Genomic DNA, 24940 nt, shown 5'->3' with positions numbered 1-24940 from the left:
ATTAATTTTGCTGAACTTCTCTTTCATTTGTATTACTGCTCTAGACCAATCACTGTTCTAGACCAATCACTGCTCTAGGCCAATCACTGTTCTAGATCAATCACTGCTCTAGACCAATCACTGCTCTTGACTCATCTTTGCTTCTGGCTCAGCCTGCCAGACTCACTCTTCCACTTTACTCTGACCAAATTACACTGGCACACCCACATTCAACCTGGAGGAGCTGGTCAGCTCGAGAAAAACAAGAACAGCAGCAGAAGAACCTTCATTCTCTTCATTCACATCAACAGATACAGATACAAGCTCATTCCACAGGAGGTAGTCATTCAGACTGAGGTAGGTACCTGTGATCAGCTTATATATGGTACATATTACTAAACAACTGGCTGAGCAAACTGACAAACAGTTGAAATTAAACAGACAAAACTAACAAAGTTGCAGTTCAAACTGTGTTGTGATTTTCCGTTCCACCTTAAATGGTGCAGCAGTTCCATTCAGGCGCATTAGGTGCTAATGTGACTGCTGTACCTTTTAAGGTGGAACGGAAAATTCGAATAAGAAGCTAACTTTAACTTCATGTTTATGGATTGTGGGATGAAAACATCATGAAGTGCTGTGCAAAAGTCTTCGCACATCTGAGAAAATGATGTAAACATTAGAATAAATACAAATAAACAAATAAACAACCCACTGTGATTTAATGTGTGGGAGTTAGCTTAACCATTTCTAAAGCTCTCCTGGAGGAACCCCAGTATTTACTGTGGCCATTTGTAGCTTATCTAATCAGTCTTTCATTACATTAAATCAGGTGATGGAATTTAACTAATCCATGCAAGCACTGGAGTTCACCAAGAATCTGGCTTTACTGAAAACAACAGAATATTCTGACTTATTTTTATCTTTATTCATATTAATTCTAATGTTGTCATTGTTATTATTTGGATTTATGCTAATATTATCATGTTTTAATGCTGAGATTAATAGTTTCAAACTGTTTTCAAATCTTCTGCACTAGACAAAAATATAGATTTCTCCATAAGCTCACACAAAAGTGTCACAATCTCACTGTAACCAGCCCTGTTTTAATAAAATTGGTGCTAATTGAGTCTTTGAGATGTAAACAGAGTGATTCAGGTTTGGTGTGAAATGGTTCAGGTGTCTTTACAGTGGTGGTGATAGGAACCAGGGGTCGCCATGACTACAACACAAATATAGACATTTTATTTACTATCCAGAACCACCAGTGAACCTACACGAGTCTTCTGAGTTTATATGGAATGTTGATGATGGGAAAATAGTGGAAAATCTGCTAAAAATAAGTTTTCTTTGGGGACTATTTTGCTTCAACAAGTATCCCTCCACCATGAATGGAGTTTAAGGCCAAAATCTTCTCAAAACTATCATAAAACAGTGTCTCAGTCATCAGGCAGTGAATTCATAACCATTTCATGTAGTAACTTTCTGTGAGGGAGCTTTTAGAGGTGGACGTCTGGTTCCTATCACCACCACTGTGAACAATTCTGACTGTAAGTTTCTCTAGAACGGAGCGTTTCACACCAAACCACTCTGAACGACTCTGTTTACATTTTAACTGCTAAATTATGCTCATATTTAGAAAAATGAGTTGAATTCCACTTTAACATTTGTACGCAGTGTTTTAAGGACTGTGAGACACATGTTAAGGTCGTCTGAGCAGCTGACTGATTAGAATGATGTCGAACAGGTCTGGCTGGATGAGGAGAGCGAGGGAGAGAGATTTACTGTGCAACCTTTTTGATGCAAAAAGAGCAGAGAAAGCTTTGTGTCTGAAAGAAAAGAAGATATTGTTAGAAAAGAAAATGAACTGAATCTGTTTATTTGAAAAGAACCGATGTTTTTACCACATTTGCAGTGCTGTTTCATAATCTGACATGATTGACAGTTGCGTGGTGGCTGTTGAAACCATCTCCACCCACACAGAGGTGTAGTCTACATGATTTCTGTCTTGTCTGGCACACTTGTGTTTCTGCGGTTCTTCATGTGCACATGCCCGTGAGGATCTGGTCAGTGAGAACCACTTTATTCAGTCAGTCTGCCTGCTTCAGTACTGGTTTTAAAGGGGGTCTATTATGTTTTCCTGGTTTTTCCCTTCTCTTTAGTGTGTTATGTGGCTTTTTGTGCATGTAAACGTTCTGCAGAGTCCCAAAGCTCAGCGTTCCCTCCAGAGGGAGAAACTCTCTCCCACAGAACCCACTTTTCTCAGCTGCCTGAAACGCCTCGTTGGGATTCCAGCCCTTTTCCTTTGTTACAAGATGACATCATCTCGTAACACAGTCCTTACTGCCCGCCTGCCGGCAAGCTCGGCACACCCTCGCACAGCGCCCAACGGCTACTGGAGGAGGAAGAGTGTGTTCAGTGCTGTAGCGTGTGGAGACGCTGACCGGACTTTCAGGATCCACTCTGGATCAAACTGATCTGGCAGAACCGGCGCCGCTGGAGAAACAGCGAGAGTTTACAGCTGCTCAGGAGAGAAGGGTCTGTCTGCAGACTGCAGGACAGGGGCGGAAAGTGGAGGGGCGGAACCACTCTGGAGGCTGACTGATCAGAACAGAGTGGACGAGCTGACCAATGAGAGCACACTGGGCTCATCGGGAGGCGGGGCTTAAAGACAGCAGCCCTAACAGAGCGTTTCAGACAGAGGGTGAATGGAGATAAAATTAATGTGTTTTTGGAACATTGAAGCTGTAAATCGGTCCCCAAAAATAAAATTATGAACTTATTATGAGCATAACTGGTCATTTTTTAACATGCCCTCCTCCAGCTGGGTCCTGCCATTCCCCCGATGGTGTCTTAAGGGCCGGCCCATGACTGTATGGCCTCAAGTGAAGGGTGTTAGGTGGGCTCTCTGAGGGGCGACGGACCGAGTGAACCCCAGTGCAGACCTCAGCAGCAGAAATGTCTGCAGTCTGACTGCATTTCCTGTTTCATTTTTTGTTTCATTGCTTTGTTTTACGCTCACAGGAAATTCCAAATGTACAAAGTGATACAGAAAACAATAAACCTTTTTTTTCTTTATCTTCTAAATGTTTTTTTATGATACATGAAGTGTGACAGTATTTTTTTTCTGACATCTGATCCGTTAGAACAAAGTAGTGCCGTATTTCAGAACTGCTATCAAAAACTATGAGTCCAGTTACTGTTCAGCATTTCACACATTGTGCTGCACTGAATCCAATTAAAAGGCCCAATTAAGCTCTTTTTGTAATTAAACATGCTGTTGGTCAGTGTTTTTAGATGCTGTCGATATTAAGGATATACTCAGGAAAGCTTATTGCGACATGTTCATGTGATTCATCACAATAATGATAAATATGGTCATATTTCCCAGCTGTACTAACAGCCAAATCCTGGCTTTGCATCACTTCAGATGTCACTTTGTGTGAATGTTTATCTCCAATGCATATAAATCAAATCAGCATCTCTGACGTTCGGATGAAACGTTTTCACTGGATGTATGTATTCGGTATGTTCTACACTCTTAAAAAAGAGGGTTCTTTAGTCAAGAGAATGGTTCTATGTAGAACCATGAGTTCTATATAGAACCATTTCAGGCTTAAATGTTTCAGTGCAGGTTGAGGTGGTTCTTCAGATTGTTTGAGAATATGCTGTATATGGTTCTAAACAGAATCTTTTTAAAAATGGGTCTGTATAGCACCAAAAAGTGTTCCGCTATTGGTTCTTCTTTAGTAAAGGGAATGGTTATATTTAGAACCATTAGTTCTATATAGAATCATTTCAGGCTTAAATGTTTCAGTGCAGGTTGAGGTGGTTCTTCAGAATGATGGAGAATATGTTGTAGTGGTTTTATATAGCACCAAAAAAGGGTTCTGCTATTGGTTCTTCAAGGGTTCTTTAGTAAAGGGAATGGTTATATTTAGAACCTTGAGTTATATATAGAACGATTTTAGGCTTAAATGGTTCTCTGCATGGTGAGGTCGTTCTTCAGATTGATGGAGAATATGTTCTATATGGTTCTACATAGAATAATTTTGTAAATGGCTCTATATAGCACCAAAAAGGGTTCTGCTATTGTTTCTTTAAGGGTTATTTAGTAAAGGGAATGGTTATATTTAGAACCATGAGTTCTATATAGAACCATTTCAGGCTTAAATGGTTCTCTACATGGTGAGACGGTTCTTCAGATTGGAGGATATGTTGTATATGGTTCTATATATAGAACCTTTTTGTAAATGGGTCTACATAGCACCAAAAAGCATTCTTCTATTGGTTCTTCAAGAGTTCTTTAGTAAAGGGAATGCTTCTTTTTAGAACCATTAGGGTCTTTTTTGAGAATGCCAGGCTTAAATGGTTCTCTGCATGGTGAGATGGTTCTTCAGATTGATGGAGAATATGTTATATATGGTTCTATATAGAATCTTTTTTGTAAATGGCTTTATATAGCACCAAAAAGGGATCTGTTATTGGTTCTTCAAGGGTTCTTTAGTAAAGGGAATGGTTATATTTAGAGCCATGAGTCCTATATAGAACCATTTCAAGCTCAAATGGTTCTCTGCATGGTGAAATGGTTCTTCAGATTGATGGAGGATATGTTGTATATGGTTCTATATAGAACCTTTTTGTAAATGGGTCTACATAGCACCAAAAAGCGTTCTTCTATTGGTTCTTCAAGACTTCTTTAGTAAAGGGAATGGTTATATTTAGAACCATGAGTCCTATATAGAACCATTTCAGGCTTAAAAGGTTCTCTGCATGGTGAGATGGTTCTTCAGCAGGATGGAGAGGTCTTGCTGACTGTAGGCTGGGTGTTTAAGCTGAATAGCTGACGTCACTGAAACCTGCAGTGTTAAAAGGTTATAAATACACTCATATCATGGTTCAGTTCATCTCTATAAAGATTCTTTCATGTGTTCTACACGGTGGAACAGTGAAAGGAACGAGAGGAATTCGGCAGTAGGACGTGACTCACCTGCGCTCACGTGAATCCTAACGTATTCATTCTCCGCTGTCAGTGTCCATTAGAGCAGTGTATCTCAGCCCTGGTCCTGGAGGCCCATTAACACTGATCTGGCTTTAACACACTCACCTTAACTCAGTAATGGACTGTTAATGGGCTGACCGGTTGGATCAGCTGTGGGCAGTGGGCCTCCAGGACCAGGGCTGAGAAACACTGCATTAGACCAGAGATTTTATTTTAAACCATATTGGACGTAACAGTCATTCTCACCAAGCTGCGTCAAAGCATGTCCATTAATATTTATCATAATCATCACGCAGATAAACAATATTCATTTAATTTAGTGGACCAATCGGAGTACAGAACATGTTGTATATGGTTCTATATGGAACCTTTTTGAAAATGGTTCCATATAACACCAAAAAGCGTTTTGCTGCTGGTTCTTCAAGGGTTCTTTAGTAAAGGGAATGGTTATATATATAGAACCATGAGTTCTATATAGAACCATTTCAGGCTTAAATGCTTCAGTGCATGGTGAGATGGTTCTTCAGATTGTTGGAGGTTATGTTGTAGTGGTTCTATGTAGCACTAAAAAGTGTTCCGCTAAGGGTTCTTTATTAAAGGGACTTTTGTACACTTTTTGTACGGCGGCACAAACTTTTGTACACTTTTTGTACGACGGCGCAAACTTTTGTACACTTTTTGTACAGCAGCGCAAACTTTTGTACACTTTTTGTACGGCAGCACAAACTTTTGTACACTTTTTGTACGGCGGCTCAAACTTTTGTACACTTTTTGTACCGTGGCTCAAACTTTTGTACACTTTTTGTACGACGGCGCAAACTTTTGTACACTTTTTGTACGACGGCGCAAACTTTTGTACACTTTTAGTACCGTGGCTCAAACTTTTGTACACTTTTTGTACCGTGGCGCAAACTTTTGTACACTTTTTGTACCACTGTCTGTCCATGTTGCTATAAAGCATTTCATTTTGTCCCCAACCATGTGTATCCCCTATGATTTATATTCCTCATAGACACAAATCATGTGCCCAGTCACAAACTCCATGGGGAGGAGTTTCGGGTTGCACTAGGAGGAATTTTGGTTATACTGGGAAGGGATTTGGCTGTACTGGGAGGGGTTTGGGTTGTCCAATGTGCCTTCGAGAGGCTCAAATGCGTCTCAGTGCACCTCTGAGGTGGTTTGAGTGATCACATTTGTACCAGTTTTTATGTGGCTTGGCCTCATCCAGATCCTGGTACTCACGACTCATGAATTGACCAGGTGTAAACAGGATCTCTGACTCTGAATGTGGTTCATTCAGTGATCCATTCATAATCTGATCACAGTGCATTCTGGGGCTGTTTACACCAGATTGTTCATGCGATCAAGCGAGTGTGATCTAATCACCAAAAACCCATGTCAATGCACGGTACTGTATGTACTGTAGCCCACACTGACCGTCATTATCGCTCATAGCTCAGATCACTGTCCATCCTACTACATGATGAGCATCTAGTCAGCTGTGCGTCAGCATTTTTGTTTTTCTGCTTAGTGATATGTTTACTACTGTTGACCTCATACAGTCTTCTAAGCCAGGCATTCTGTGAATGTGTGTAAAGCCACGACACACTACACACATTCTGTTTACTGTCCATCTCAGTCTGGATGAACAACACAAAGATAACAGTTGACACACATTCCCGTCTGTCCGGCTGTTGTGCAACAGTAACGTGATTAAAGGTGATAGGATCATTAAAGAAGTTCTAATCTGAGTTCATCGCTCAGCCCCCCACCACACGGAGAAATTTACAGTAGTATATCTGATGGTGGAATTTTTAAAGGCTTTTTTTGCCACACAGAGAAACAAACCATTGTTAACCCTTCAATAAACAAAAATGAAAATATCTGGGCTGCACCCAGTGTTCAGAATGCTGCTCATCCGGTTTGGCTGCAGGCTGTTCCATGATGACCATGTGCCTGTGCACATTAACATGTCTGGGCTACTCTCACATGTGTAAGACAACTTTTACAAATTATCTGCTATTCTTATCACATACGGTGGCAAAAGGTGCTCAAAAAGATAGCCTTGCAGTACAAATGTTACTAAACGTGCAGAAAAGTTAGCCTTTTGGTACAAAAAGTGTACAAAGCTTAGACTTGGTACAGAAAGTGTGCCCAGGTTAGCACTGTGGACCGAAAAAAAGGTTTGCGTTACAGTGTATTCCACTTACTCAGCTCCTGTGTACTCAAGTAATGTCTAGATGGAATTAAGTATATTAGTGAGTAAAGTAATGTACTTTGTCCTTGGTTCCATTCTAGTCAGTAGCCTTTAGTCCCTAATTCTCTTTTTTTTAGGTTTAATTCTGTGCCCCCTATTCTGTTGTGTTAGTTCTGCTTTACTTCTGATCACTCCTCTCACTTTGGAGCCTTAGCACTTTATTTTAGAACAAAAAAGAGAAGAATAGGGGGCTCTTTCCATGAATAGTTCACTTTATGTCCCGTTACCTTTTTATTAACAATAAAATACCTGTTGTTTTTTTTATTTCTGTGAAAATTGAACTTTATCTTTTTACAAACACACAGAAGACTGATTTGGTTGCATGAGTAAAGCTCAACCTTTCAACCCAGTCAGCAAAATTATTGTTAGAAAAAAGGAACACATTTATATTTGTTTAATTCGTGTAAACTATATGGTTATTGGTATTTACCATGCAACATGTGCACTCGGTCAAGCTAACTGCTCCTGAATGCTGCTTATTTAGGCTGAATTCGCAGCCCATTTCAACCTTCAGTTACTTTAAATGAAAATAAAATGAAAACGGCTTCAATCAGAGATTTTAATGAAAACATTTTGATTAATTTTCAGCTTTCCCTTCTGTGTTGTACACTTTGTTTTACTCCATTAATATCAGCTTAATGAGGAAAATGATCTGTGTTCAACCTTGTAACTCACTTATTCAGTCATTTGTGGTGAAAACGGCTCGTGTAGTCTCTGATTTGACAGGCTGAGGTGCAAAAGAACACTTTCTGAAGGTTTAGCATTACTTTGATTAATACTATGTCAGAAGTCGCCAAACAAAAAACTAAATTGTAAAAGAGTTTCAAGGCCTAAAATGAACTCTATTCATAAAAAGTGCCAGAGCTTAATAAATGTTTATTTTCTATGCAGCCTCTTACTGGCATTATCAGTTCCACCTTAAATGCTGCAGCTGTTACACACTGAGGCCTGATAATTCTCCTTCTGTCCCCGCAGGCCGACGTCTGTACAGCTGGGAATGGCTGATCTGGGTTCTGAGCTGTTCTCTGAGCAGGAGCTGACCTGCTCCATCTGTCTGGACCTGTTCAGCGAGCCCGTCTCCACGCCATGCGGACACAACTTCTGCCAGGGCTGCATCGGCGGCTACTGGGCGTCCAGCTCCATCTACACCTGCCCGCTGTGCAAGCGGCCCTTCGAGGAGCGTCCCGAGCTCGGCATCAACCGGGTGTTCGCCCACATCGCCCAGAAATACAGAGAGATCCGCTATGGGGGGCCACGGCCCGTCAAACCCCGACAGAGGATGCTGGCCAGCGTATCCATTCCCACAGCAGCCAGCGCAGGGTGAGTGCTTCTGTCTCCCTCCTCTTCATCACCCAAACCAGAACTGTAAACAGGTCGTTCCCTGCCTTGTTTCAGGGCCAGAAATCTGCTGAGTTCAAAAATTACACTCTTAAAAAAGAGGGTTCTTCAAGGGTTCTTTAGTACAGACATTGTTTCTATATAGAACCATGAACACTCAAAGAACATACACCGATCAGCCATAACATTCTGACCACCTCCTTGTTTCTACACTCATTGTCCATTTTATCAGCTCCACTTACTATATAGGTGCACTTTGTAGTTCTACAGTTACAGACTGTAGTCCATCTGTTTCTCTGATACTTTGTTAGCCCCCTTTTACCCTGTTCTTCAGTGGTCAGGACCCCCATGGACCCTCACAGAGCAGGTACTATTTGGGTGGTGGATCATTCTCAGCACTGCAGTGACACTGACGTGATGGTGGTGTGTTAGTGTGTGTTGTGCTGGTCTGAGTGGATCAGACACAGCAGTGCTGCTGGAGTTTTTAAACACCTCAGTGTCACTGCTGGACTGAGAATAGTCCACCAACCAAAAATATCCAGCCAACAGCGTCCTGTGGGCAGTGTCCTGTGACCACTGATGAAGGACTAGAGGAAGACCAACACAAACTGTGCAGCAGCAGATGAGCTATCGTCTCTGACTTTACATCGACAAGGTGGACTGACAAAGTAGGAGTGTCTAATAGAGTGGACAGTGAGTGGACACAGTGTTTAAAACTCCAGCAGCACTGCTGTGTCTGATCCACTCGCACCAGCGCAACACACACTAACAGACCATCACCACGTCAGTGTTACTGCAGTGCTGAGAATGACCCACCACCCAAATAGTACCTGCTCTGTGAGGGTCCATGGGGGTCCTGACCACTGAAGAACAGGGTAAAAGGGGGCTAACAAAGTATCAGAGAAACAGATGGACTACAGTCTGTAACTGTAGAACTACAAAGAGCACCTATATAGTAAGTGGAGCTGATAAAATGGACAATGAGCGTAGAAACAAGGACGTGGTCAGAATGTTATGCCTGATCAGTGTATTTGCATGGTGAAATGGTTCTTCAGATGAATGGAGACTGTGTTTATGGTTCTACATAGCACCAAAAAGTGTTGTTCTATTGTTAGCTTGACACCAATAGCACTCCCTTTTGTTGCTATGTATACTAATATATGTATTAATGTATTTATTGATTGATTGATTGGTTTATTCCACTCTGTCTTAAATTCACTGTTATGCGACTGTATTTCTCATTGGTATTTTGTACACTTGCAACATCCCATTATCCATGAGGGATACCATAGCAACGGCATAGTCACATCCTAGCAACCACCTAGCGACACTAGCAACCATCTTGAGTACACTAGAGGCACACTAGAAACCGCCTTGGATACAGTCACAACCACCTGGAATGCCATAGCAACCACTTGGCAACACTCTAGCAGGCACCTGGAATACCATAGCAGTCACCTAGCAACACACTAGCAACAGCCTTAGGTACCACAGCAACAAACAAAGATACCATAGCAACCATACCATAACCAAGCAACCGTCTCAGATATGTTAGCAACACTTTAGCAACCACCTAAAGTGCCATAGCAACTGTCTCGCAACAACCTGGCAACGTATGTACAGTGTAATGTATAGTGTGATATACAGTGTAATGTGTAGCATAATGTACAGTGTAATGTATAGTATAATATACAGTGTGATGTACAGTGTAATGTATAGTGTAATGTACAGTGTAATGTATAGTGTAATGTACAGTGTGATATACAGTGTAATGTATAGTATAATGTATAGTGTAATGTACAGTGTGATGTACGGTGTAATGTATAGTATAATGTATAGTATAATGTACAGTGTAATGTATAGTGTAATGTACAGTGTAACGTATAGTATAATGTACAGTGTGATGTACAGTGTAATGTATAGTATAATGTATAGTATAATGTATAGTGTAATGTACAGTGTGATGTACAGTGTGATGTACAGTGTAATGTATAATGGACAATTAATCTAATGTAATCTAATGTAATGTAAACAGAGAGGAGGCTCTGTGTGATATCTGCACGGGCAGGAAGGAGAAAGCGGTCAGTTCCTGTCTGACCTGCACCGCGTCCTACTGTGAGACGCACGTGCTGCCTCACCGCCAGGTGCCGTTCTACGCGTCCCACCGACTGATGGACCCCCTTGAGGCGCTGCGGGGGCGGACCTGCCGCGAGCACGGCCGGCTACTGGAGGTTTACTGCAGAACTGACCAGCGCTGCATCTGCGCCATCTGCGTGCTGGAGGGACACCGGACACATACCACTGTCTCTGTACAGACCGAACGAGTGGTCAAACAGGTCAGAGCACATAAAATATCATTATTAATAATAAAAATAATGAAACCAACAAATGCTAACTGTCTTCCTCTTTCCTTTATTACAGAAACTGCTGGGGAAGACTGAACTGGACATCCAGACGTCCATCGAAAGGCGAATGCTGCGTCTGACTGAGCTGAAGCGCCGACTGCAAACACTCAGAGTAAGGCCCAGTCCCATTTCACCCCTCGCCCCTACCACTTAGCCCTACCCCTCTGTTTAGTGTGTTCATGTCTAGGTAGGGTGTCCTGATTCTTGTTGAGATAGAGGGGGAGGGTGAAGTGTTGGGGCTACATGGCCCTCCAAACGGAGGTTTTTCAGAGACTCCAAACAGAGAGTTATGAGAAAAAAAAGAAAAACAGGTAAGATGGAGAACAAGAGACCAAAGAAACACACAAATGTGAGAATTTTCTCAGTTAAAAATTATAATAACCACTGTTTTATCTTAGTTTAATGTCATTTCAGTGTATTATGGTTGTTTTCTTCATAACAAGCATAAAAAATCGCTAATAGTATGCTAATGTCTCTGTAGCTGGCTAGCTAACGTTCCCATTCCACCTTAAATACTCCAGCAGTTCTGACGCCTAAAGCGCCAGAATGTCACTGCTGCTCCATTTAAGGTGGAACGGGAAAATTCGAACAAGAATCTGGTGAATATGTGACTTCAGCTTCATATCACTGAGGAATTAGGGGTGGGTGATAATAAATAATTGCCCCCCTCTTTGAAGATCATATGATGCCCTAAATGTAACTAAAGCCCAGCAGTGAGGAGCTGAACTTTACCCTCCTCTGCTGTCACTGCAGACTGGCAGGGTCGCCTACAGAGCAGCGCTGGTAGCTGTTAATGAAGTGATGCTCTTTTTATTTGAGGGTCCCATTTCAGAGGGAAGACTTCAACCACTACCCTGTAACTCAGTTCCAAGGGCTCTAAACTGTGAACAATAGCACGTTTGACTCATGCATCAATTCTATGTTGTCATTTATTCATATCAGTATTGTGATAAACATTTTGTTTCCACATAAAATGTGGAAAATTTGCCGGCTGCTTAGAAGAAGCACCCGAAATTACGGCACATTTTATATGTGATGTGTTTTTTATTTATTTTATTTATTTTTTTTACGTGTTAAATTAAGCATATAAATACATATAAATTATACAGCAAAATTACCAGAAAGTGCCATATTTAAGTGTGTTCCCTATAAATCTTGTTTCTCTTGATTTAATAGTTTTCATCATTTCAGTCCTTTACTACAATGAGGCCGTTTACGTGCACTAAATAATCCAATCATAATCAGATTTCGGCAGTTATCTGATTATTCAAGTGGCTGTGTAAACAGCACCCAAACAGATTTGAGCTCAGTAATCAGATTTCTCAGTGCATGTAAACTCTCACTCTGATTTCTTTCGTTTCTCTCAGTCTGTGCATGTGTGTAAACAGAGCGCCGCCCCGGTAACAGCGAGTATATTCATATTTTCTAGTGAAGTTTAAAAAAAAAAAAGCTGCGGCATGAAGTTTAAGTTTTACATTACGTTTAAATTTCGTCTTCTGCTGTGAGTTTATTGGCTGGTTGTAAAGCAGAAACCTGATTACTGTCTGATTCATGTAGACCTGGAGTTTCCCCATTATCTGATTACCCAAGAGTGATTGTGATGCTGTCGCTGTGCAGAGCTACGCTCACGCCGAGCTGTCTGAGGTGGAGCAGTTCCTCGCAGACGTCACTCACTCTGTGGAGCGAATCCGCAGCGAGCTGGTGGGCGGGATCGAGGAGAAACGAGACGAAGTGATTGGCCGAGGGGAGAGGGTCGCCTCCCACCTGGAGGAGGAGCTGGGGCAGCTGCAGGAGCGCAGGGCTCGACTGGAGGCCCAGGCAACTTCAGAAGATCACATCGCCTTTCTACAGGTGCACTGACGTTTTACAGGACAAGTAAATGCAGTCAATCAGCCAAAATCTATATCCTTATCCAACCTGCTGCAGGGCTGGTAATGTTCAGGATTTCAGATCATAAACAGCATCTAAAACCTGGATTAATCACAGTCAGAGTGTCTAAACTTAGGTTAATTACAGCCTAAGCATCTAAAACTGGATTAACCACAGCTTAAGTATCTAAACCTGAATTCATTACAGTCTGAGTGTCTAAATCTGGATTAATCATAGTCTGAGTATCTAAACCCGGATTAATCACAGTTTGAGGGTCTAAACCTGAACCTGTCATAGTCTGAGTGTCTAAACCTGAATTCATTACAGTTTAAGCATCTAAACCTGAACTCATCACAGTCTGAGTGTCTAAATCTGGATTAATCATAGTCTGAGTATCTAAACCCGGATTAATCACAGTTTGAGGGTCTAAACCTGAACCTGTCATAGTCTGAGTGTCTAAACCTGAATTCATTACAGTTTAAGCATCTAAACCTGAACTCATCACAGTCTGAGTGTCTAAATCTGGATTAATCATAGTCTGAGTATCTAAACCCGGATTAATCACAGTTTGAGGGTCTAAACCTGAACCCGTCATAGTCTGAGTGTCTAAACCTGAATTCATCACAGTTTAAGCATCTAAACCTGAACTCATCATGGTCTAAGTGTCTAAACCTGAACTCATCACAGTCTAATTGTCTAAACCTGAACTCATCACAGTCTGAGTGTCTAAACCTGAATTTATCACAGTCTGAGTATCTAAATCTGGATTAATCACAGCCTGAGTATCTAAACCTGGATTAATCACAGTCTGAGTATCTAAACCTGGATTAATCACAGTCTGAGTATCTAAACCTGAATTTATCACAGTCTGAGTATCTAAATCTGGATTAATCTCAGTCTGAGTATCTAAATCTGGATTAATCACAGTCTGAGTATCTAAACACTCCATTTGGGATTACTACTTGAAAACTCACTGTGGCTTGAAGCAGTTGTGGAGATGTAGGCATGCAGTTAGCACTATGCTGATTGGTGGGATATAAGCTTCCGTTACCTGTTAGCTACATTAGCCTTGCAGCTCCAGTGCTAAAACTAAAGAAACTTCAGACATCAAACAATGGTATTATGATTAATTACTATTTGGGGTCAGAATACACTGGGTGAGGGGGCTGATTATGTAAAGTTTACTGGTGGATTGAACATTAATTAATTCAGTACATTTCTGACCTTTTGTGACCCATCAGAGTTTCGAGGAGGCTAACATCTCCTACCAAGACATGGACGTGCTGCACCCGGAGGAGGAGCCGGACCTGGAGCTGCACTTCTCTCTGGGGGATGTGAAGGCTGCCTTGGGGGACATTCGGGAACGGCTGGATGATATTCACATGGGGGAAGTTCACCACCGCCACTCAGGTCAGCATCACTACCATTAATACTGCACAGTCGTTTTTTATTCATTATAGTACTCTGGCACTGCTTTTAGTCTTGGTAATGCCGACCTTTAGGGCTTTCAGGCTTAGTACTGCTAGTCTTTAGGGCTCTTATTCTAGCCAATGCCAGCCTTTAGGATTTTTACTCGTTAGTGACAGTCTTAAGGACTTTTACACTTGGCAATGCCAGCCTTTAAGGCACTTCCTTTTGGCAGTGCCAGCCTTTGAGGCTCTTAAAAGTGGCAGTTTTTGTAGGGCTTGTACTCTTGGCAGGGCAGTCTTTAGGGCTTTTACTCTTGGTAGCACCGGTGTTTAGCACTCCTACTCTTTGCAGAGATTTTACTCTCGACAGTGCCAGTCTTTAGAGCTCTTACCACTGATAGTGCACTCATTCATTGGTGTACCAGTGTTTGATGCTCTTATTCTTGGTAGTGCCGGTTTGTATGAATCTAACTCTTGGGTGTGCAAGTCTTAGGCTCCTACTCTTTTAAAAATCTTGCTCAGCCTTTAGGACCCTTCCTCTAGACGTTGCCCACCTTTAGGACCCTTACTCTAGGCATTGTCAGCCTTTAGAACCCTTAATCTAGGCACTGTCAGCCTTTAGGACCCTTACTCTAGGTGCTGCCAGCCTTTAGGATCCTTACTCTAGGTGCTGCCAGCCTTTAGGACCCTTACTCTAGGTGCTGCCAGCCTTTAGGATCCTTACTCTAGGTGTTGCCAGCCTTTAGGACCCTTACTCTAGGTGTTGCCAGTCTCTAGGGCTCTTACTGGCACTGAGGAACACTGATCCACACTGTGATTTAATAGTTGGATTCATCAAACTTTGTGGCCAAAAGGTCTTCAGCAGGTCATTGGTCCTTTATGAAGGTCTTGAGGGTAAAGGCCAATCATAGAGAAACCACTTTCACCATGACAAGAGAAAGATTTGCTCCAGTTATTTTCTGTTTCATCATAAAGCTGCAGGTACCTGCGGCAGAGTCGGTTTTTGTGTGGAGTACAGTGATTCAGCAGGATGACTGAGAGTTCTGGAATTTGAGCTTAGTCACTCTGAGTGTCGGAGGAACCGAGGAGTTTCTTTATTTTTTTTTATTCTGGAGGAAATCTTCTCTGATACCCAGGGACGTAAATTTCTGATGAATCAGTTAAATTTTGATTCTTTAGGACATTTTTCGGTAACTCTTTATCTTAAACGTGCACCGTTTGCTTTGTAGATGCTCACCTTGCATTTCTAGGCTAATCTGTCAGACTGAGGCGAGATCAGTGATTCAGTGCATCATAAAATCTCAAAATGTACCATGATTCGTTTTGCTTATGATTGTTAGGAAGTGATTCAGTAAAAAAATCTTTAAGAACGATTTTTATTAAATGATTTTTATTAAATGATTTAATCAAATCTCCATTTTCTTCTTCTTTCTGAAATGACTCAGTAAAAAATAAAGCCAAAAAAGACAATAACAGCAGATATAGGCCATTTCTAGAGTGCATACTTTACTGACTTTCACTATTATTGATTATAATCGATTCTGATATTCCAAATTCGATGCAGGTGAATCAGCACCTTCACATCGCTGCATCAGTGTGTTTCCACACCTCGACTAATTCCTGCCATAGTTCTGCTCCACACCCATGTTTGTGGAAGAAGGTGAAAGGTGGCGTGTCTTTGAGCTGCTGAGACGTTCATGAGGAAGAACAGTACACAACTCGAGTTCACAGAGCTGACTGTTCCACAAAAACGTGCCCGAAAACTTGTTTTACAGCCGGGAAACAGCAGCTCTGTGAAATATTAGATACAGACTACTCTGTGGTCTTTACATCTGAGTCAAATATAAACTGTGCAGACTTCAATAAAAATAAACAGCTTTAAAATGACTCTCCAGGTCAGTAGTGTTGACTGAGTCAGTGTGGTGCGATTATATGTTTGTTCTTCAGTCTTGTTGGAAACGTATCTCAGGGGGCTTCTTATGAAAACAGACGATAGTTTGGATTTGTTTAAATATTATTATTAAAAGAGTAAAAAGACACAAAAGAGCTAATAAAATATTACAATCATGCAACGATTTTGAATGATCATAAATGAAAAACTGCAAAAGCATCAAATATAAAATAATTCTGATTTAAAAATTATTACATTGTTATAATATAAAAATAAGAAAAAAGGAATGCTGTTGTGGGCACTGTGGGCTGATGCTGATATTAAGTATTTTTATGTACATATGGGCCGACGCTGATAAATTAACATTCATAAAATGTAGAAATTAGGATTAAATTCACCTACATTGCTGTTCTGAAGTTAAATTCATCTCATAAATTGTGCATTACTGTTATCAATAATAATAATAATAATAATAATAATAATAATAATAATAATAATAATGATGATGATAACACGTTTTTGTAAAAAGGTGTATTTGCCTGTATGTAATCTATTCTCTTATTTTGGTGGACCACTCCTGGTCAAGTTCCGTGTTGTTGCTTATTTTCTGAGTGTAAATAAGTTACACATCCTCTACAGAGACACACTACTGTACATTTTAACACACAATGACTGTTTATTTACTGATAGAATAGAATAATCTACTGTAGAAATAAGTGAAGTAAATCCACCTGGATCAGCATTAGAACTGTAATGTTTACAGATGGAAGAAAATTAATAAAACATTCTGGATGTCAATAAATACATCATCAAATATCAGTTATTATCATTATCTGCGTTTAATATAATAGTAATAATAGTAATAATAGTAATACATAATACATAATACGTAAACAAAGGTTGGTTAAAGTATGTTTCCCTATATTGTCTGTTTAACCTCTGTTTTGTGCATAAAAACAAAGCAGTGTGTTCAGCACCATTTCTGTTGGCTGTGTAATTCCACAGCGTTAATGACGTCACTGTTGTTGTCAAATGTGGGAAGTTGGTGTCTCCAGACTTTTGACTGCTCTGGTGTGAATCTCTGCAGGTTTTCCTGAGAGAGGCTGTAAAGGTGTGTGTTTTCTGTTTGTGTGTGGTTACAGTGTCCTCTCTCCCGGAGACGGAGAGCATGATGAGTATTCGATCTATGAAGAAGAAGGAGTTTTCACTCAGAGGTGAGTCCACAGCTCAATTAACACACAATAAACACAGTGAATTTGCAGCTAAACACTGTTTTTAGATGTACTGCGGTAGTGATGAAGGGAATTCTCTGCTAAAAATCATTTGTACTGGACGACTGATCGTCAGCCGCGCTCTGAAAATTCACAATAACTCAGAGAAACGCAGAGCTGAGTTGTTATAATGCATCAATAGAGCTCTGGGGCCGTATTACAGAAACTTAGTATCTGTAGTCCTAAGTTAAGATCTGATAAGATTTTTCACAAAGTCATAACACAGAAGCAAATCTTATCTTAATTTAGGAATTTTATGTTATCTTACAGAATCCTATCTGTATCTTATATAAGTAAGGAAATCACAAACTACTCAATTAAGGTCAATAATCGACTGTTATGTCCGTTACCAAGCTGCTGTTACTGATGTAAAAAAGGTCAAAACTGAACTAAAGAGTGATAAACTGTAAGTTGTGAATACTGTGAGAGCGCCCCCTGCTGTTTATCAGAGCGTCGCCGCTCCCCAGTTTCAGTCTCCATTTCCCAAACGCTTTAGCCGAGCGCGCTAACGTTACTCCTCCTAATAAACAGACACACGTTCAGCTCCGTCTCCTCATTATTCACCACCATCACTGTAATATTTCATCATCAACATTAACACACGAAGGTGATCAGAGGGGCGGTGGAGATCGAGTCTGCAGCGTCTGAGATCTTTAAAACGCAGAGTTAGAAAAGAAAATCATCTCACAGTGAAAGCAGCGTTTTACAGTAGAGATAAATGGAGCTCATTATGCTGGTAGTGAACTATGCTGCTGACACAGCTGCCTAAAAACCATAGAAACGGACCTTAAACAGAAGTGAGGACCCTGTTGGGGTTCATCCTAAAGTTAGGACAGGATTTAGGAGGTTTAGTCTAGTTAGGATGTTTGTGTGATGCTGTTTTCCTATCTGGAGTTCATGATGAGGTTATGAAGTTAGGAACTCCTTTTCTTCCCCTCATTTCACTCTCTCACTTTTGGTTTTTGGACCAGTTGTAAAATAATTGCTTCTGAATTATTTCAGTTTGTGTACAATGAAAAGAAGTGAGAGAGTTATCTGACAGTGTTTGTGCTGTTCTTTCTAAAGACTGAGTTTTCTGAAGACTGTGAGACGGTCAGCTGATAAAGAAGCGATGTACACACAAACACACAGACAAACACAAAGACGGTTAGGTAATTACCCTCAAATATGGGTTTGTTTTAAAGGTGCATTGTGTAAGATTTAGTGACATCTAGTGGTGAGATTGCAGATTGCAGAGTGCACCCAGCTGAATCCCCCTCCCTCACCCCTAGTAGAACCTACGGTGGCCGTCAGGTTTTCTGTTGTCGTCTGCTCTGATTTTGTTTTGCTTCTTTATGTTTTCTCTTCTCTGACGTTGACGATTCACACGCTCTCGCTTTTTCTTGTGCTAAATAATAAGTCTGATCCTCCATTTGTTAAAATTATGTTCTCCAACTTCTCACAACACAAAAAGGTCAGCAGCACCGGCAGCCACTGATTCTTCTTGTTTCTACGTCTTCCAACCGGAGCTACAGCACCACCAAATTCAAGCTGCCGCTTCAGCGTAAAAGCATGAAAGGCGCCTCTAGAGGCAGAGTTTGGTTTGTCCGTTCTGGGCTACTGTACAATAATGGTGGCGCTACATGGCGGCCTCTGTAGAAGAGGATCTGCTCCCTATGTAGATATGAAGGGCTCATTCTAAGATAACGAAAACACAACAATTCATAGTTACAGCTGATTTTATATTAATGAAAACATGGTTTTGTTTACTATATTCCATTTCTGCTGATAGATCCCCCTAAAACTTACATACTGCACCTTTAAACTCAGCTCACTAAAAAGCTTTGTCACACAATCAATCTTTTCACCATTTTTCTTTTTTTTACTTGCAGTTTTTACTTCTTTCGTTTTCATTGGCTGTTAGAGGAGTCCATTCAGATTGAGTCACTGACCAGTGTAACTACTAGATTATGCTCAGAGTCGCACACTACTGTGCTCCTCTAACTGTCGACTCCAACTGACTCCAAATCTGCAGACGAGAGCCAATCAGCACAGACTCGACCAGACTGAGAATCAGGGCTAAAATCAGGGAAAGGTCATGTAGTGTAACTCCGGCTTTGCAGAAAGACGAGTCAGTGATCCACTCAGCATTGACGGCTTCGAACAGTTGAAAAACATTTCCAAGCCAGTTTGTGTTTAGTGTGAGACCAAATCTTCTCTATAGGGTTCAAATCTGGACTCTGACCAGCCGGAACCATCAGTAAACACCATTCGTTTTTGGGCTTGGCCCTGTTTTTTGTTTGTTATTTTCGCAGGAGTTTGTCCTAAAAAGTAAAAAATTAAATACCTATTAAAAATGTTCCACAAAACAATGAATCATGTTTCAGAAACTACAGAAAAATAAGAGTATTGTAATATTTTTGATGAAATCTGTTTACTTTTATTTCCTTGGCTTTTCAGTTCTGCTGACAGTCAGAGTCTACCTTAGTGTTCATTTGGGGACGCCCGCTTTTTCACGCTCCAATCAAACCCTGAAGAGTAAAATCTTGTCCCGCCCACAACTATTTCCGCCCGAAGATCACAATAAAAATGCGTTCTGATTTCCGACTCACGTAAACTGCAGCACTGTTATAAACCAACACCAGCTGCTCAAACCGCAGCCTAAAACTGCCAGACGCCTCTAAACTACCCCACTGGACAGAGCCTGCTGGTCTGTTTGGGTCTTCTATTGAGATCAATTTTACGATGTCCGTTCAGTCGCAGTAGTGTTAACTCGCATGTCTCAATAGCATTTCAACAGTTAGCTCCGCCCACACAGTCTGATTGGTTTAAAAATGTTTTATCTGATAACAGAACCAAATCTGTGTCACATGTTCTGAGGTTCTTTCCTTTGTTCTTTGCTTGGTGTCAGGCATTAGCGATGTGATCCTGCTTAAACATACAGAATGTGTATTTACTGATTTATGTTTTCTTCATTCTACAGATCTGCGGAAGATAAAATCAAGTAAGGGGATTTTTTTTATACTTAATTTAATCAGGAATTAATATGTTTGAATGTCTGATAGTTTTATTCAATGTAGAGATGAATTCTGTAACTGTTTAACATAAAACAAATATGTGGGACCTTAGAGGGATGGTGTGTCAGATTTATTGTAGGGATGAACTGATCATTATTGTTTATAGGCTATTATTTATTTATTTATTTATTTATTTGTAACTCACACTGTGAGCTAAATGAACACATGAACCACACTAGTATATTTTAAGTGCTTTCCTATTAGCAAAAATCAAAAATAAATGACAGTATTTACTCTTTAATGGACCCAAACTGTCTTTTTAAATTAGTAAACGAAAAATGTGTTGTTTGTTTAAATAACGTTAATCCATCAAAAGCAAGAGGCGACAGGCTATTTAGCGCAATGTACAAACAGGACAGTGTTCAAAATGCAAATAAGAGCAGAAAGCAGTGAAAGTCCACTTTGACCTATATTGGACCAAAAACAGTACAAAGACAAGATATTTCATGGCTTATTTTGTCAACTTCATTGTTTTTTGTAAACGTACGCTCATTCTGGAATTGATGCCTGCAACACGTTCCAGAAAGTTGAGACAGGAGCAGTTTAAGACTAGGAATGTTGTAAAATGTCCATCACAGGTGATACAATCATGCCTGGGTATAAATGGAGCATCCAGGACAGGCTGAAGATTTCATCCTATTCAGTGCATAAACTCATCAAAAGATTCAGAGCATCTGGCAAAATCCCTGTTTGTAAAGGAAAAGGCCAAAAAACCACAACTGAAGTCATCTATCAAAAATGTCCAGAAACACCGCCGACTTCTCTGGGCTGGAGCTCATCTAAAATGGACTGCTGCTCAGTGCGAATGTGTATTGTGGTCTGATGAGGCCCTTCAGATTCTAAAAACAATGTTTATAAAAATAATGAATGTTGTTTTTCCTCCGGACCAAAGAAGAAAAGGACCACCCAGATTGTTACCAGCATAAAAGTCAAAAGCCAGAGTCTTTCATGATTTATGTCATGTTTATTAGGTTGCCTGCACATCTGTGAAAACATCATTAATGCTGACCTATATATATATATATATGTATATATTACATTTTATTTTGGAGCAACATATGCTGGCTTTCAGACAACGTTTTCAGGGACGCCCATGCTTATTTCAACATGATGGCATAATCAGAGTGTGCGGGTGCTGCACTGACCTGTTTACTGACGAAAACGTGTGCCTCATTATGAAGTGCAAAATATGAAAAGGAAGGCCTGAAGAATGGCAAAACCTCCACTGTTAAACCTGGATCAGTTTGTGTTTTCAGTCCTCAAACGATTATAAAATGTTGTTAAAAGGAAAGGTGATGTAACACAGTGGTAAACATGCTCCTGTCCCAGCTTTCTTGGAACATGTTTCAGGCATCAAATTTGGAATGAGCTTATATTTACAAATGACAACAAAGTTCACAATGTAAAATATCAAATATTGTGTTTTTGTACTGTTTTCAGTTTAATACAGAATTTATTATTTAGTATTTCACATACTGTCCCAACATTTTTTAATGTTATCTATAAATACGGATTGTTGTACGGATAGAATGACTGCTGCTAATGTGTTTAGCTATGCTAATGTATCTCAGTCCATTAGTTTATAGGTAACAGTGAATCATAGACCATCAGAAACCACATCGTCAAGTCTGTTAGAGATACTGAACACCTCCACGGGTTAAGGCCGATAGCAATTAGCGAAATGCTAATTGGCAATGCTAATAAGCTTCTATAACTTGTTAGCTACATTAGCCTCGTAGCTCCAGCGCTAAACTAAAGACCCAAACTTCAGACACCAAACGTGCCTCGGCTGATAGTGTGGAAAATTGGGTAAATCCGATGCATCACTATAATGGAGCTTATTCCCATTATCAGCTCTAATTTCATTAATATCATAATTATTTGTGTGAAAATGTGTAGCTTGTTTTTAAGTCTCCTCAGTTTTTGACTCTATTGATCTCTCTTTAGGTCACAAAAAGGTGAAAGGCTATCTAGGTAAGTAACCTTCCATCAACCCATTTCAGTAATATTGTTAATACGCAGTGATTAACTTTCACTGTGGGAACCAGTGACTCCACCTTAAACGCTGTTCCATTACTGCATTAGTTCAAAAGAGGTTTAGCAGATGAGCTCTCGGGGCGTTGAGGGCCTGAGTGAACATAAGTGCTGACTTCAGCAACAGAACTTACCCAGAAGTCACTGCAATCTGATGCATTTACCTCTTAAACCTGAATGAAATGGTCATACCCAGTTAGCAAAATGTTTCTGGCTCACTTGTGGGCCATGTTCTTGGTTTGTTCTGGCCCAGTATATGGCTGGGTCCTCGGGCCAGATTTGGCCCACACACTGTAAAGTGAGTAAAACGAAAGCATATGGCCCAAATCTGGCCCGAATTTGGCCCAACTACATTGTTGGCTCACAATATTCACGCCAGAATTGTCCCACAAATGTAGACACAGCCCATATTTTAGCTTCATATACAATAGGCTGATATTTTACACTGTAAAGGTACAGGCAGTACCATCAGAGCTTCGTCATTCATTTTAAAGGCCATGAAGACACAGCAGGCTTTTATTTGAAATCAGCAAACGGTAAACATTGTTTTTATCTCTTCAGAGGACATAACTCTGAACCCGGTGACCGCATACCCGTTCCTCATCCTCTCTGAGGACCGGAAGCAGCTGAAGCGCGGAGAGAAGCTGCAGTTCTTCAGGAACAGCCCTCTCCGCTTCGACGTGTGGTCCTGCGTCACCGCCAAGGAGGGATATGAGTCCGGACGACACTACTGGGAGGTTAGAGCACATCTCACACTCACTGGCCACTTTATTAGAAACACCTACCTTGTGCTTCCGCTCACTGGCCACTTTATTAGAAACATCTACCTTGTGCTTCCACTCACTGGCCACTTTATTAGAGACACCTACGTTGTGCTTCTGCTAACTGGCCACTTTATTAGAAACACCCACCTTGTGCCTCCACTCACTGGCCACTTTATTAGAAACACCCACCTTGTGCTTCCACTAACTGGCCACTTTATTAGAAACACCTACCTTGTGCTTCCACTAACTGGCCACTTTATTAGAAACACCCACCTTGTGCTTCCACTAACTGGCCACTTTATTAGAAACACCCACCTTGTGCCTCCACTCACTGGCTACTTTATTATTATAAATTTTAGCCTCGTAGCTCCAGGGCTAAAACTAAAGAAGCTAAGTGTGTGTCTCTGTCTCTGGTTTACCTGTGCAGGTGAATGTAGGTGATAATAAGGACTGGAAGGTGGGAGTAGTGCGAGATTCAGCTCAGAGGAAGGGTCTGTTCGACATGAGTCCGGCTAATGGTTACTTTGCTCTGTGGTGGAACAGCAGCCATCTGCGTGCCCTCACCAACCCCCCGCTCACTAAGGTCAAGGGCACGAACCGCCTGCGCCATGTGGGCGTTTACCTGGACTGTGAGGAGGGTCAGGTAACCTTCTTTAATGCCAAGACAGGCTCAGAGGTGTACACCTTCACCGCGCCCGTCGCCTTCTCCGAGAGAATGTACCCTCTGTTTGGAACTGCAGATAAAGAGGTTCCTCTGGTTCTGCTAACTGCAGTGCCACACTTCACTGAGTGAGGTCTGGAAGGTAAACCTGGTGTTTCCCAATTTCAGTCCAGTGAGAAACTGTAGAACAGACTCAGTTTATACCACAATACCTACATTTAGAGTCAGTTATTGTGGGTAAACTTCTTGGAGTATCTTCAGCCAGTCGCTAGCAATGTAGACTACAACTTAGCTTGCAACATAAGCAAATCCTTCAGAGTAAATTCAGCCTTGCTGCAGTAGCTAACTATGACGGCGTTTTAGGGCCACTGTTAACAAAAATAAAAATAGTAGACTTTGAGAATAAAGTCGTAATATTTCCAGAATAAAGTCATACTATTTGGAGGATAAAGTGGGCTAACTGTAGGGGGGCTGACTGTAGGGGGGCTAACTGTAGGGGGCTGCCATAACGCGTTGGGGTCTCGGTTGCTGTACTGGCGCCGGAGCTCCACTCACTCCTGTCTCTCTGTGGATCATTTTGATCGTCATTCTCACTGTCTGTGAAACTCCATGCCCTCTTTGAATGGGGGGAGATGTAGCCCCCGATAGCCGTGTAGACGACCCTGCCTGAGACTCTCCTTCAACAACACTGACAGACAGTTTCCTCCGAGTCCGTCTGGCTCTTTATTCTAGATAAACACAGTTTCCTGCTCAGCCGTTTCAGCCGGTTCTTATACTAATAACAGGCTGGTGCTGATGTGCAGGAGAGACAGGGAGACTGAGTGTTTCTTTATGGGTGAATCGATATGAAAGTAGAACTCCACCAACTCACCACCCCTCATTTAACACCAGGAGGTGCTGCTTCACTCTGCAAAGCCTTTGGCTACGATATTATGACATTGCGACATTTCCTGAATGCCACTTTAATGTCATAATTCTGTGACCTTTTTTTCAAAATATTAAGATTT

General features: G+C 41.0%; 1 protein-coding gene across 1 annotated transcript; it reads left to right on the top strand.

The window, feature by feature from the left end:
* The first annotated feature begins 216 nt into the window (after positions 1-216).
* On the top strand, positions 217-24311 carry LOC118804999 (E3 ubiquitin-protein ligase TRIM58). Its single transcript, XM_036565591.1, has 11 exons — positions 217-336; positions 8211-8555; positions 10609-10909; positions 10995-11090; positions 12596-12829; positions 14089-14257; positions 17290-17361; positions 20381-20401; positions 22422-22448; positions 23070-23245; positions 23700-24311. Exons 2-11 carry the CDS (start codon positions 8233-8235, stop codon positions 24063-24065), a joined length of 1785 nt encoding a protein of 594 aa, XP_036421484.1. The 5' UTR covers positions 217-336; positions 8211-8232; the 3' UTR covers positions 24066-24311.
* Positions 24312-24940: the final 629 nt, after the last annotated feature.

The sequence above is a fragment of the Colossoma macropomum genome, unplaced genomic scaffold, assembly GCF_904425465.1.
Source record: "Colossoma macropomum unplaced genomic scaffold, Colossoma_macropomum, whole genome shotgun sequence".
NCBI classification, from domain to species: domain Eukaryota; kingdom Metazoa; phylum Chordata; class Actinopteri; order Characiformes; family Serrasalmidae; genus Colossoma; species Colossoma macropomum.
The sequence above is the reverse complement of the archived record's forward strand: the minus strand, read 5'-3'. Positions and strand labels throughout refer to the sequence as shown.